This window comes from Dendrobium catenatum, unplaced genomic scaffold (genome assembly GCF_001605985.2).
Source record: "Dendrobium catenatum unplaced genomic scaffold, ASM160598v2 fragScaff_scaffold_621, whole genome shotgun sequence".
NCBI lineage: Eukaryota > Viridiplantae > Streptophyta > Magnoliopsida > Asparagales > Orchidaceae > Dendrobium > Dendrobium catenatum.
The window spans coordinates 30,246,944-30,261,869 of NW_021319083.1; the positions used below are offsets into that span (position 1 = coordinate 30,246,944).

Genomic DNA, 14,926 nt, shown 5'->3' on the forward strand with positions numbered 1-14,926 from the left:
AGTTATTTTTTTTATAAGAAAAATTGTAAAAAGTTAGATCTTGAGACTATCATAATAAATTCCTAAATTTTTTTATTAATTACAAATCTACCAAATAGCAAATTACCTCTAAGATAAAATCATAATAGCCATTCCGAACAACTAAGACTTCTTTTGTGACGGCTATCTTCCTGCTTCTTAAAATAATTTTTTAATATAAAAATTTTAATTTTTGTACTAAAAAGCTGCTTTAAGAAGCAGTAAAAAAACCGTTGGGACGGCTTTCTTACTGCTTCTTAAAATAATTTTCTACTACAAAAGTTACAATTTTTATACTAAAAATCTACTTTAACAAGCAGTAAGAAAGACATAAAAACAAGTTATCAATGATAACAGAGGAACATGAGAGCCAAAAATACCAAGCTAAAAAAACTGGCAAAAGAACAAAAATTGCATGTTTTGCACAAAAAAGTAATTACAGCAATGTTCTTATAGATAATTTACAGAAGATAAATAAGTTACATCCATAAAGAGCCATTAATGTACATCCAGTTGTTCTTTCTATATTCATTCTTCAGTCATCAGGCAACTTAATTATACAAGTCAGAATCCCCAATGCACAGCATGAATGAATAGTTTCCTAATTCTACCCTTCCTGCAGAAGCAAAAGAGCCTCTAGGTCCACATAAATCTAGACCATAGCAGAGAGAAGAAATCAAAATCCTAATAAAGCTGCTGGCTTTCTTACAGCTTCTTAAAACAGCTTTTTAGTACAAATATTAAAATATTTATACTAAAAAGCCGTTTTTAGAAGCAGGAAGAAAACCGTCACAAACGAAATCTAACTATATACAAAGCACAGCTAACTAATTCTCCCTGACTGGTCAATAAGGGTGCCAACTTGGTCTCCACAAAGGGCCCTCGAAATATTGCCAGGTTCCAGAAGGTTAAACAGAACAACTACAAAAGAAGAGTAAAGAACTAGTAAGGGGATTTATTTATCTCCTAATTCTAAACCATGTGAGGAAAGGATCATTTGCAAAATTGAAAAAAAAAAAAAAGAGTCGATGGAAGTAAACCAGGAATATTGCTTTCTTCACAAAAAGAGATTGCAGTCATATCCATTGATGTGAAGCCTCTGTTGGCTAAATCCCTGAATGAGATGTGCTCAAATGTGGAGCTTTCATTCCTGGAATGGCAGATATAAGCACCATCTGAGGTAGTTCCTTTCAACACAGCATCTGCATTAACTGTTAAAGGACATATTATTAAGTAGATTGAAGAAATAGTTAATGGGAGGGTAAATAATCCAGCTTCAGTAGAAGAAAATAGCAACTTACTCTCAGACGCTCTGAGAGCAGCAGCTGTGTCAGTGGAAAAGAGAGAACTTCCTGATCCAGTTCCAATTCCTCCGAATATAACAATCCGTCCTTTTTCGAGATGGCGGATCGCTCGTTGCCGAATATACAGATCAGCGATCTCTTGCATCATAAATGCAGTTTGAACACGAGACTCGATGCCAATCTTCTCAAAGGAGGCCTGGAGCAGTAAGGCATTCATGGTTGATGCCATCATCCTGTTGAATTGTTAAATATTACAAGTATTAGCTCAAATATTTCTTGTCCATTCACAGAAGTTATCGATATAATAATTGCCCATGGAAGAGAATTAGAGTAAATTAGCAATCAGGCATGAATGTTTGTTATCAAGAATATGCATTGAGCCTCGTTAGCAGCAGCTAACTTGTAAGAACAATCAGCAGCCAGTTTTGAAGTAATTCATCATTTCATTCTAACTGGATTGCATAAATAGATAAATTAAAGCATGCAATGAACCTTTTATCCAGGAGTCCAATAGTCTTACTTTTAGAATGTGAAGTTGTTTCAGGAGAAAGTTTGATTTCACAGTGTATGGTTATAGTTATTGTTAAATTCTGAGAATTGGAGAGAGAAAATGCACAAGATATCTTAATAAAGAAATAAATAATTACAGAATGATACATAATTGTCCTAATATAATCCTTCATAAACAAGCCACCCAAATATAGAAGGAGATCAGCGTGATCCAAGTTAGCCTCCCACAAATTCCCATGCTGGCCTTGGGATCAAAGGCCAAGGGACGGCTAAAGATTTAACAACGTGATCCATGTGAGCCTCCACAGATCCCCATGCTGTCCGTGGGATCAAAGGCCAAGAGATGGTTGAGATTTAAACACTCAACCTCAAGCTGAGAAATACAAATCTATCATTCCCGACAAGGTAATTAGTCCCGAAAAAGTAGAATTATCAAGTCCCTTGGTGCACCATAGAGTCCTACATTTAAGTCAAAACTTCGAGGAAAATTAGGTTCAGACATTGCAATGGCAAAGAGTAGTAGTGAAGGTTATATTAAGAAGGGTAACAATGAATGCTGCATTGGTTATTGATAGGATAGCAACCACAATGAAGGCACATTGGTAGAAAAAAAATGTTTTTAGGGTTGCGGCAAGCTTCAAGGACAGCAGTTGAAATTTGAAAAACACGGCTTCTAGAGAGTTAGGCTGCAGCAAGTGAAGGTTATTTTGGTGGATCAGCGGAATATTCTGACTACTGCACTTGGTCGCAAGTGGCAGGAAGAATGTAACACGACATAGTATACGATTTAGGCTCGCAAGCCTATGCATATGAGGGGCAGACATCTGGTGGCTACTGTCTCTCAACTAATACCCAAGAGTCTTTATATACTCAACAGATATCTGCTCTTACAGCCGAGCTAGAACAGATAAGGAAAACACAAGCTGACTGGCAGATGCAGATGCAACAGTAGCAGCAGATGCAGATGTAGCAACAGCTGGAGATGCAGCAAGCTCAAATGTTAGAGGAAATGAAAAAGATGAGGGAGCACATGAGTAGTGGGAAGAGTACAGCATCAGGTGAGGAGGAGACTGAATCAGAGTAGATGTTATTTATTTTACTGATGTGGACATCCATATTTATGTGTTCTTGGACATGTTTATTTATTTGTTGTTTGGACATCTTGACTTTTTTTATTATTAGATGTTTGTTGATGATACTCTTTTTGTTTATGTTATATGTTTATGTTTAATAATGTAATTGGTGATGTTCTTGATCAGAAGTTGATGTATGAATGTATATAGTATTGTATTTTTTTCTAAGCAGGTTTAATTGTGGGAATCAATTTCAAAAGGAGGAAGGTTATTTTTTTTTTATGCTACAGGTTTCTGGCGGATTTTCCACTGAAAACCCTGTCGGTAATACGATACGACGACGTTTCCGGCGGACATTTGCGCCGTTACTTCCGGCGGATATTGCGACAGTAATGTACGTCGGTAACAGGCCGACATTTTTTAGGCGGTGGATAATCCGCTGGTATTTCCGATGTAGCTTGTCCGCCAAAAATACTGACGGATATTACGCTAGAATACGACACAAAAAAAGGCGTCGGCTCCTATTTTTCGCCGGTATTTCGCCAGAAAATCTGCTGGAAATATTTCTGGGGAAAAAAAATCACCGGTGTTGATTTTCCAACGCGTGAATTACCGTCGAAGCATTTTGCGTTGGAAATGCGCCGGAAAGCTCGTATTTCCAGCTTTCCTGTAGTGATGCTTGAACATTGTTTTCTCTTGAAGTATCTTGTGTCTTGGGCTCTAGACTTGGTATCTAGAGATTGGGAGAGAACGATCCTCCTCTTGAATAGAGGATCAATTGTATCTTTTCTTATGTTTGCTTTGCTTTGAGTATTTAATAAAAATCTACATTTATTTTGGGTTGTTTCATTCTCGTTCTTGTGTCTTCTCGCTGTTTTTACCAACTTCTTGTTAGGGTTGCTTGCGAACTCAAATACATCCGATAGGATTACTTGCAAACTCAAGTATTTCCTATCATATTGCCCATTTGTTTACACTAGTACCTAGATGGTTGATTATTAACACTAATTACCACGTGATCCCCTTTCTCCAGAGTCCAGACACGCCTCTTAATGAAAACCTTAGTCTAGAACAAAATATGAAGCTTAAGAATACGTAGACCAAACCTAAAAATAAGAAAAATAAGACTAGATTACTCCAAAAAATACAGGTAGGTGAGAAAGCATACCCTACTTGGTATAAAGTAGTTCTGTCCGTGTCAGTGGCAGCCACCCAAGCGTCACCACAGAAAAAATTTCGAAATCCAACAACTATTGCAACCTAAAAGTTCATCACAAATCCAAAAAAAAGGAAGGCATGAGATAATTGTAAATTGCTTTCCCCATTGTATCTACGGAGTACCTCAACGCCAACACGGCTTGCCATAGCAACCTCCTTAGCTATCAGCATCATCACCTAAGAAACAGAAAAGTGATCTGTATTATACTCGGGCAATTTCAACAAGCTCCCAAAGTTCCACTTTGGCTAAATGCAATCATAGAAGAATAACACAACAGAACCATAAACATTAAAAGGAGAAGCAAACCTTTGGGTCAACATTCTGTGGGCCGGTCCCAGCCAATGCAGAACCACTAATTTTCAAGACAGCTCTCTTCCATCTTGGATTTGGTAGTGATTTCAACTTAATGTTACTTGTTAAGCTAGATGAACCAGGTGAAGTACCAGGATATCTGTAAAAGCAATCAATTGAGGATGAGCAAAAGAAAATTGCTGAAAGTTATAACACTACCATAATAACATAGAAAAATTAAGCTAACAGGTTATTAAACAATGGTGATATTCAGAAAGCTGAGTCAACAGACCTTTTTTTTTACTCCACATTGCTGGCTAAAAATATGATTCACTAAAACAACTCAAAGCAGTCATTTTACCCCACAGAAAGCTTTAACTACAAAACCAAGGCATTATCTGAAACTCTTACACTACCGGACTACTGTCAAAATTAAGCTATCTACCAGTAGCTAGCTGTGGACTTTACAACTTAAAAATCAATTCAATTGAGCATTTTAGACTTTAAAAAGCCTTTGATGCACCAAAAATCTAAAATTCTTTTAACTCAAACTAGCCAAGTTACATAACAGCTTTAGCCAAAACTCCTAGTAGCTTCCTCAAAATCACACCAATACAACTTTAGCGGTTGTTTGGTTGGAAGAAAAGTGAGTGTAAAGTAAAGTGAATACAAGATTTTGAGAGGTTTGGTTTTTGGTTGGATGAAAAATAAATCCAATGTACAGTAAATGCAGAGAGATTCAAACACGTGTACCGGCAACAGAATCGTAGATCGACGGCTACGATTCAACGTCTTTACTTTTGATGCATTTTATGTTTTATTTAGCTCTTTTTCAATTTTCTGAGTTTACCCCTAAGGGGAGGTGTTTTGTTATTATAGCCGGAGGGCAATTGTGTGTTTTTTCTTTTCTTCATGTTTGAGACCTATATATATAATCATTGCTCCCCATCATTATGATGAATCCAGTCATCGTAATGACTCCCTAGATTGGCTCAAGCAAGTAAAGGAAATATTTGAATTCATTTGAATTCATTTCAAATACTTTCAATATTTAAAAGTCTAAATAAGAAAAGTGTTTAATCGTGAGTCCAAATTGAAATTAAATTAGATTGGATTTGTTATTAGCTTTCCTAATTTACAAAGACTTGTTTGGAAGCTAATAAATCTCTCCCCAATCCTCTCCTGCCCCTCATGAAGCCGCCGGCCCCCATTATGGGCTTCACCCATTGTTTTCCTATTTAGTCCCTAAGCCTGAGTTGAATTTGAATTCAAAATTTCAAATCCAACTCCCTCCAAATCCCCTTAAATCTGACCTAATTTCAGATTTAATAAAACTCTCTCTCCCAACCCTAACCTAATCTAGATCCCACTTGCCCAAGCCGCCCCTCTCTCTCTCCTTGGCCGCACCTCCCACTTGCCTCCTTCCTCTTGGAAGCCGACGCCTTTCACGTCTTTGGAAGTCACAAGAAGAAGACAAACTCTTTCCTTCTTCTTACCATTGGTGCATGGCCGACCCTGAGGTCGACCACAGTTTTGCCTACAACGCACAAGGAGAAATCAATATCCTACTTTCTCCTTTCTACGATTCGGATTGGGAGTACGAAGATTCCATGGAGAGCTACGTCAACCGCATCTTCTATTGCCTCGCCAAGACAATTGAATATCAATGACCCAAAGAACCTTGGCTACTCGTCGGCCAATCAACGTCCACTTCTCCTTCGGCTACTTCTCCGGCGAACAAGGCCCTACGCTCCACTTGTCTTGCGGTGGCATCATTAGGATTGCTTCTACCGTTCATCCGCTAAACCCAACCTCAAGAGCGAGTGAGAAGGACTCATGGTGAAAATTTCTTGATGTTACGCCGTGGATTTTTGTTTTTGATTGCTATTAGAGTCTTACTATTTTGATTTATTGTTATTTGCAATTGTCTTGTTACTCTCTTCGTAATTGATTGCTATTATTAATCTCCTAATGGAAAGTTCTACGAACTCGACTTGGTGAAGCATGCGTTTTAATTAGCAACGTTAACGTTCAATCTATTGTTAATTTCCAAAACAACTCTTGTTCACTTGCATGTTTCACATCAGTTGGTCTGACTGCTCAATTGACTGATGCTTAAAACAAAATATTGATCCAATTTTATCAAACTCAGATGAAATGGCACCTAAAATAAAACATTGATCGAATTTCAACAATCCCTGGTTAGAGCTTAAGCAAACCCTACACCGAGTAGCTTGATTTGGGTTTGTTTAGCTCATTGGTCGCACCGCTTCGACTTGGATTATGCTTGCAACTCCCCCTACTCCACACTCCTGCAAATATAATTGTTAACATTTTTGCCACACCACATTTAGAACTCTCTTTAATTCTTTCTTCTCAGATGGTTCAGTACTTACTCCCATATGACTTTTTAACTTTTTCTTTGACGCTGCCATCAACTTCCTAGTCACATATGACTTTTTAACATGTTCTTTGACATTAAGGGATTGTTTGATTACAGTATTTAGGATCGAACTTTAATTAGAATGCAGTGTGCAGTAAATAAAGTGCATTTTGATTTTTTCAGCATAGTTTAATTGGTTGTAAACAAATGCATGGAAGTATTTTTAAGATTGGCTACAAAATAATCTACTAATTTTTAATTTAATCAGCAATTTAAATGTGTCTTAATACAATATCCTTTTATTATTACAATACTTTGATAAATTAACTTTTAAAAACATCATTTTTGTGTTTGATTTCTTAGACTTGTTTGAATAGCTCTTACAATTCCTGTAATGGATGTTATCGGCAGGAGGGCTGAAAAAAGAATCAACTTAGTTGCTTTCCAGAATAAATAACAATTAACTTTAACGAGCAAAGAACCCATTAAGGAGAGATAAATAAGTCCCATAATCCACACAAGTTATGTGCTTGTTTTTTATGTTTCCTGATAAAGATGAAGAAAATCAATCGCATCCACCTTCAGGTAGAAAAAAATAGGTTTTTCATGAAATATTTTCATCATAAAAAAAAGAAGAAAAAGATATGCAAAGAGAAGAAAAGGGTTGAGGACCATGATAGCCTATAGATGTAGTAGGTGATGACTAGGAAGTCCCATAATCGATGCAAGTAATGGGCTTGCTTTTTTATGTTTCCTGATAAAGATGGAGAAAAATCAGTCATATCCACCATCAGATAGAAAAAATTAGGTATTTCATGAAATATCTTCATCATAGAAAAAATAAAAAAGTGATGCTAAGTGGAGAAAAGGGCTAGAAGACCATGCAAGACCATAGTTGTAGGATGGTGATGACTAGGAAGAGAGAGAACACAATTGAGAAAGAGATGAAACAACATGCAACGGTGGGAGCTTGGACGGGGACAATAATGAGACAACATGTGAAAGTGGGAGCATGGTCGGGGATAATAATGAGGACATTCCATGAGAGTGAGCATTGTAGAGATGGGGACAATAGTCAAGGTCAAGGTCGCCAAAGAATGGGTTTGGGACGAAGAGGGGTTTGCAATAAATTTGGAATACAAATAATTTAAGAGAATTTGGAATTCAAAAATATTGGGCCTTTGAGGCATTTCAAAATCCATAAATAAAAGGTAATAAGCATCAATTTTACATCATACCGAGCACTTGAAAAATTAAAACACAAATTCATTTTATTTTAAACCCTTAATACTTGCAAGCCCCTAAGTATCAAATGTATTCTATCATGTTTGCAGCTAATACTTTTTGCCCAAAAAATTTTTATATTTTCCATTCTACATAAGTCACAACTTACAACATATTTATTATATGTGGCTATCCTATTAAGTAAAAATAGGTAAGATTCTGGTTAATTATCAAAATTTAGAACCTCTAATACCTTTATGAAAACCACCATATGCTCAACTTCAAATTAAAGTTTAGAAAAAAGTGCTTTTATCCATAATGTTTATATGCACTCTTATAACGACTAAGGCTTTGTTTGGGACGGCTTTTTTACTGCTTTCTAAAATGAACGAAGCCTAAATCTAAAAGTCCTTATAATCATATACATATAATTAAAGTTTCTGAGTTGACTTATGCTTGTGCATTTCAACAGCTAGATGATAAGTAGTATATGATCCATACAATCAATATGGTAGATCGCATCCAATGCCTTTTTAGTTGGGCTAGCTTCAAAGTTAGACTCAGACGGTTGAATAATACCGTGTAGCGGCTAGTCTCTCTACTTCAAAACCAGCTTATTATTCAACAAAAATCTGAACTACTTCGAAACATCACTAATACATAAGTTACACTTTAAAACGGATTGATTTAAGACTCTAATCACAATAACACCACAAGACCACATGCTGATTGAGGCTTCGTTTGGGACGGCTTTTTTAGTGCTTCGTAAAGCAGCTTTTTAATACAACAATTTTGATTTTTGTACTAGAAAGCTGCTTTAAGAAGCAATAAGAAAGCCATCCTAAACAAAGCTTGAAGAGGAAAAAAAAAACAGAGTTAGCCACCTCCATAGCACACCCAATGTAATATAAGATAAAGTTTTGTTCTTGAATCTTAATTCACCATTTAGGGAGGACTGTTTGGTTGGAAATAAAGTAGGTGTAAAGTATACCTTTAGCAAGCGTTTGAAAATATTAGTGTTTGGTTTGATGAAAAAGTTATGCAGTGTAAAGTATTCTAAATGTTATGTAAAGTATTCCGGTTCATTTTTTAGGTAAACTTGTTTAATTTTGAGCGAAAACTATTTCACGGCAACTAATCTACCTTGTCACCACTCCCACCGGCCAACACTTGCCAGCCGCCAACTACATAGACCACCAGCACCACCACAGCTGCCAAATGCTGGCCACCACTGTCGCTAGCGTCGCAGGCCAACCACCACCATTTTGAACTTAACACTGCATTCAGTTTACTTCAAGCAAAAAAAAAAATTCCTAGGCATTCCTTTAACAGTCATCCAAACTTTAAACATTCAAATATACTACATTCCATCTACACTGCATTTCTTTTACTCTACATTCTTCTTTTAGCAAACCAAATAACCACTAATGAAAGAAAATTAATTGAATTGAGCACAAACTTGTTAAATTCAATTTTACAACATAGAGTTATCTTCCTATTAATCCTAGCTTATTCCTTATAGACAACCTAGTTACACAAGCTTGACCATTGACCATTAACGAGCAAAAAATCAAGAGCATTTGTTTCAGCCTTTCATATAGATGGACAGGGCTCAAATATCCTCAAGAAAATTTATTCAATGACCACAAGGAATACTAAAAATCATGCTTCAGAAACATTGTTTTGTACTGTGATCTTAGGATTGGATCAATTAGGTAATCAATTAGATTGTCTATAATCATGTTTTGGGCATTAGAATGTAGAAATATTAAAGAGATCAAGTTCATTGAACTTTTAACAGCCTGATTCCTTCCAAAAAAGTGTTGATGGTGGTGAATCTCATATTACACTGTTGAAATCGAAGAAGATATTGCCAGGAATTCGTACATGTAATCAAATCAGCAATCAATTATCAAACAAAGGTGAACAAACCTCTAAAAGTTAGCTTTGGATAACATTTCATATTATAACAAGATAAGGATGGTTTGAATTTTTTTCTACTAGTTTGAATAAATTGTATTCAAACTTCAATTTAGAATAGGACAATTTTGTAGTAATTACCGTTTTTTTAACTTGCATTATTATAGTAGATTTCATTATATTCTTTTCGTGGAGTTTGTTCAGGATTGCCAACAAATAGAATTAATTTCCAACAATAAAATCAATCCGATTATTCTCCCCAAACAATTTCTTTTTCCTGTCCTCAGCCATTTCTCCAAAATCCCTCAAAGTTCCCAACCCCGGTTCCATAGCAAAAATCATAGCTAAAGCATTCAGCTACTGTATCAATAACTGCCTCTTGATGCCACCGTTTTACCCATGTGCCTTGTTGTTGTTGGCTTATTTTGGTTTGTTGTTTTGTAAAATACAGCCAATGCTCTGCCTATTGCTGTCAATTGCCACTCCACTGTTTGTTGTTGATTGTTGTGCACTGTTGTCGCTTGCTATCCACTATCTTTTACTTACTGCTTGCTATCTACAACAATCTAAGCCTTAAAAACAGCTAAGGCCTCGTTTGGTTCCCCCGACATTTTTTCGTTCTTACACGGAGGTATTACAACGGAGAAGCAGATTTTTTTTTTCTTCTCATATCGGCGAAAATACGAAGGTGTAGCAAAAGGTATTTTGGAAAAGTGGCTTAAACAAACAGTAAAATAATAATTTTTTCACTGATTGAGTTGTTTGCTTTACCAGCATGGAATCAATCCCAAACAGTGAAATTGAAGGTCATTGTAGTAAGCCGTAAAAAAGAGGGAGAGCTTTATGTTGCTGGAACATCGATTAGAATGAGAAAAAGAAAAGAAAAGTCATCTATAACGTGAAACAGTGCTCGAGGTATCCTTATTTACTTGAAAGATTAATGCTAAACCTCCAGAAAATTTCTAAATATTTTTCAAATCCATTCTAGCATCCATTGTAGACTTACACAATAGCATTGAGAGGTTAATTAATAGTCAATATGATTAACTTATTTTAAACAGAATCTATCTATATATATGAAGTTATGTTCAATGTCAAAGAAATTTACAACTTGATTCAAAACATTCAAGCTCAATTCAAACCAAACAACTTCAGTATGTGTCGAATATCTACAACCTTGATTTGTCAACTTAGGCTTCGTTTGGGACGGCTTTCTTTCGGCTTCTTAAAGCAGTTTTCTAGTATAAAAAAATAATTTTTTACTAGAAAGCTGCTTTAAGAAGTAGTAAGAAAGCCGTCCCAAACGAAGCCTTAGAAAAATGCAAAAAAAACAACAACTGGATACAACAACTTGTATGCTGCTTTGCATTGCCTTATATTCATCATAGGCACAAAACAAAAATAAAATTTTAAAAGCAATGAAAATAAAAAGTTGAAGGTAAACTTGAATTATGGAGGTCAACCTTAGAGTCTAAAGGTTTTCGCTTGAGTAGATCTAAAACAGAATATATGGAGTATAATTTTAGTAGTAATAGACCTAGTGAGGGGATTGTGACTTTGAGCGATCAAGTCATTAATAAGAGTACACGTTTTAGATATCTTGGATCTATTGTTCAGAGTGATGGTGAAATAGATGGGGATATTATCAGCAGAATTTAAGTTGGATGGTTGAAGTGGAGGAATGCATCGGGCTTGTTATGTGATAGAAATGTACCCCTCAAACTTAAGGGAAAATTCTATAAGATGGTAGTGAGGCCTGCAATGTTTTATGGTGCCGAATGTTGGCCATTAAAAGAGAAGCATAATACTAAGTTAAGTGTGGCAGAGATGAGGATGCTCAGGTGGATGAGTGGCTTTACCCTTTGAGATAGGATACGAAATGAGCATATACGTGAAAAGGTTGGAGTAGCTCCAGTAGAAGATAAGATTAGAGAAAGTCGCCTTAGATGGTTTGGTCACATAAAACGACGGCCTTGCGACGACCCGGTTAGGAGAGTAGAGGTATTAGATTTGACTTATGTTAAGAAAGGTAGGGGTAGACCTAAAAAGACTTGGTTAGAAAATATTAGGAATGACCTTTCTTTATTAGATTTAAACGAGAATTTGACTTTCAATATGACACAATGGAGAAAAAGGATACATGTAGCCGACCCCACGTAGTGGGATAAAGGCTTGATGTTGTTGTTGTAATGAAAATAAAAACAAATTTACAAGTAAACATAGCTTCATATATGCTGACAGCTCCGAGGTAACAAAATTGGAATATATGGAAAAAACAGATTCAAACACTTGACATTGAAGAAATATAGCTATAAGAAAATGAACTCTTTCTTTTATTAGACCAATGAGATCTCCCAATGAGCAATTAATTTGTTTTTCGTGCTGAGGATTGCATTGATATTCAAATACTAAACATTGTATGTATCAGCTAATTCACTTGAAAAAAATCATAAAAGATGCCGTAGTCATGAAATCCAAATTTGCCTAATGATACATCAAATTGTGAAAAGAAAAACAAATTAAACCATCAACAGCATCTCACACGATAGCATATTTTCCTGTTAAGGTAACATAACCAAATGAATATTGAATAAACAATAATTCTTTATCGTAATCTACTATTAATTAAATTCAAAATATAGTTACGTTAAATTAGTATAAAAAAATTCTTCTTTTTTTTTTTGGTACACTCCTTTGCGACATGCCATGGCATCGGAGCAGTAAATTCGTAGGAAGAAAGATGGATAAAGTAGGATTGAAAGGAAATAAATTTTGTTTCTTTCATAAGAATTAAGCATAAATTTAGTTCCTTTCATAAGTATTAAGCATAAATTTAGTTTCTGCATAATTACAAATTTACTTACTGAAAATTTTTCTCTATTTTATATTCGTTTTAGAAGCCCAAATTCACTTGATTGAGGAAACGTTTCCTCTGTTTACTTTTCATTTTAAGCTCGCTCAAAAGCATGTGTTAAATTTTCTTTTAATTTTTTGTGTTCTCTCCAAATTTTTATCCTCAATTAGAGTGCAAATGCACACCTTCTGCTCCGTTAGGGCATCAAAAGAGAAAATAACATCTAATAAGGCCATAAATAATGAAAATTGTAAAGGAAAAGGAGATGGGACCAAAGAAATGAGACCTCTTCAATTGTCTCGAAGCAGGACAGGAATCACCCAGTGCAGCAGCTTTATCATCATCCACAGCAGTCTTTGAGGAGGAAGAGGAACCGACAATTTGCTCCATCTTCTTGAACCATAGCCAATGGCTAACAGCGATGCTTCCACTGCTAAGGCGCTGGCATTCAACCTTATAACGCTTCTTAAGGTTATCAACCTTGTTCTTGCACTGCTCCACAGTTTTCCCGGACTTCTGCTTCTCGCATCGCTCACTCACTGTAGCCGCAACGTCCTCCCAGTCCCTTCCCCTTAAGTTTCCCCGATTCAGCTGTATGTACTTCTCAGTGAACGCATCAAGTAGACAGCCAATGGCCGAATCGCTCCACTCCTCCCGGTCCTTGCGATAGTCACCGGATGATGACGGCGCGACTGAAGACGACCTTGACCTCTTGTTGCTCATGTTGTAGCCATAAGGGGATTCTTCATCGCTGAGCTCGTCCCGATCCCTGCGCTTCTTTTCAGCATGGGAAGCTTCCAGCGGCTGCTGCTGCTGCTGCTGCTGTTGGTAGTGGAAGTGAGAGACCGATGCCACGGCCGCAGCCGCAGCTGCGCTACACCTGCGGTCGGGGCTATTATCCCCGTCGACGCCATCATCCTCGCGAGGATGAAGCGGCTCGAATGGGTTCGATACAGGGTCGTCATCGGCGAAGCAATGGCTTTGTGTATTCACATCCGTCGGGACAAAGGCCTCGGCGTAGCCCACTTGATCTTGGTCGTCTCCCACAGGGCCAATAGGAACTTTCTTCCTGATGATATTGTTGAAAACAAGAGAACGGGAGTGGATCGGAACGTTGGCCTTGGAGACGTACCTATGGGTAGAAAAGTTAAGAACACCAGCGGCGGCACCAGCGGCAACGGACTCCGAATCTTGCCGCTGCTGCTGGTGGTGTGGGTGGTGGGAGTGCACTTCGTCCCCGAGAAGAGAGAAGTCGTCATCGCATGAGGCCATGGGTTGGTGGCGGCGTTAGGTTAGGGTTAGGGTTTCCGATTCCGAAGCAGGCGGGGCCACGCAAAGATGGAACGGGAGGCAGACGACGTTAGCGAGAAGAGCTTTCACATCCGCACAAGGACGATTAAATGGGTAACGGCGGGAGTTCGCGGTGACCCACGGGATACGGAAGTGTCACGTTTCGTAACGGCACCGTTAGGTAACTCCGCATATAGCACGACAAAAATGCGCTTATCTGCCGTCATCTCGGACACAATTTCGACAACCCTCCGCTTCCTATTACACGCAACGGCTCAGTTCCACATTTTATGTATGGCAATAGTCGGCTGCAATTGGATGTGAATATTCTCACAAAATTGTATGATAAATTATTTAATTTATTTAAAAAAATTAATAATTTTAATTATAGTTTGTATAACAATATAACTTTTGTTTAATATATTTTTCACAATCATTATATTTGAATTGTATATATGATATTATTATTTTTAGTTAAAACTCTGCATAAAGACCTACACATTGATATAAATAAAAATTATAAGTTGTAGGAGATCAAAACTAACTAATGCTAAGAAGAGTTACATCAACAAGCAAATAAACCTAAGAGCTAACAATCCCATCTAAGTACAAGTAAAAACAAAAGCTAGGAAAAATCTAGGATGGCCAAGAGTCAACAACCAAAAAACAAGAGATCCACCATAGAGCTTTCAACACAATCGTCCTGAAAAAATGAGAATATGAAACAACTAAAATAACAACCAAAATCTGCAACAAAACAGGGCCTAAAAAAAGCTGAGAAGAACCCAGCAAAATATAATAATAAAGAACCTTAATTAATATATAATAATAAACTCAATA

At 36.8% G+C, this 14,926-nt stretch overlaps 1 protein-coding gene across 1 annotated transcript; it reads right to left on the reverse strand.

The window, feature by feature from the left end:
- Positions 1-412: 412 nt before the first annotated feature.
- Positions 413-14,248, reverse strand: LOC110096403. The gene is made up of 7 exons (XM_020822348.2): positions 13,083-14,248; positions 4,431-4,575; positions 4,247-4,300; positions 4,074-4,165; positions 1,320-1,555; positions 1,059-1,229; positions 413-939 (listed from the first exon to the last, which is right to left on the reverse strand). Exons 1-7 carry the CDS (start codon positions 14,066-14,068, stop codon positions 842-844), a joined length of 1,782 nt encoding a protein of 593 aa, XP_020678007.1. The 5' UTR covers positions 14,069-14,248; the 3' UTR covers positions 413-841.
- Between the last annotated feature and the right edge of the window lie 678 nt (positions 14,249-14,926).

Bases quoted from the DNA above. Each gene is read 5' to 3' on its own strand.
- LOC110096403 (XM_020822348.2), bottom strand. From the start codon at position 14,068: ATGGCCTCATGCGATGACGACTTCTCTCTTCTCGGGGACGAAGTGCAC. The intron at 4,576-13,082 runs GTCTCATTTCTT...TTGCTTTTACAG, and splicing joins GCTTCGAGACAATTGAAGAG to ATATCCTGGTACTTCACCTG. The intron at 1,230-1,319 runs GTAAGTTGCTAT...GTCCTTTAACAG, and splicing joins TGCTCTCAGAGCGTCTGAGA to TTAATGCAGATGCTGTGTTG.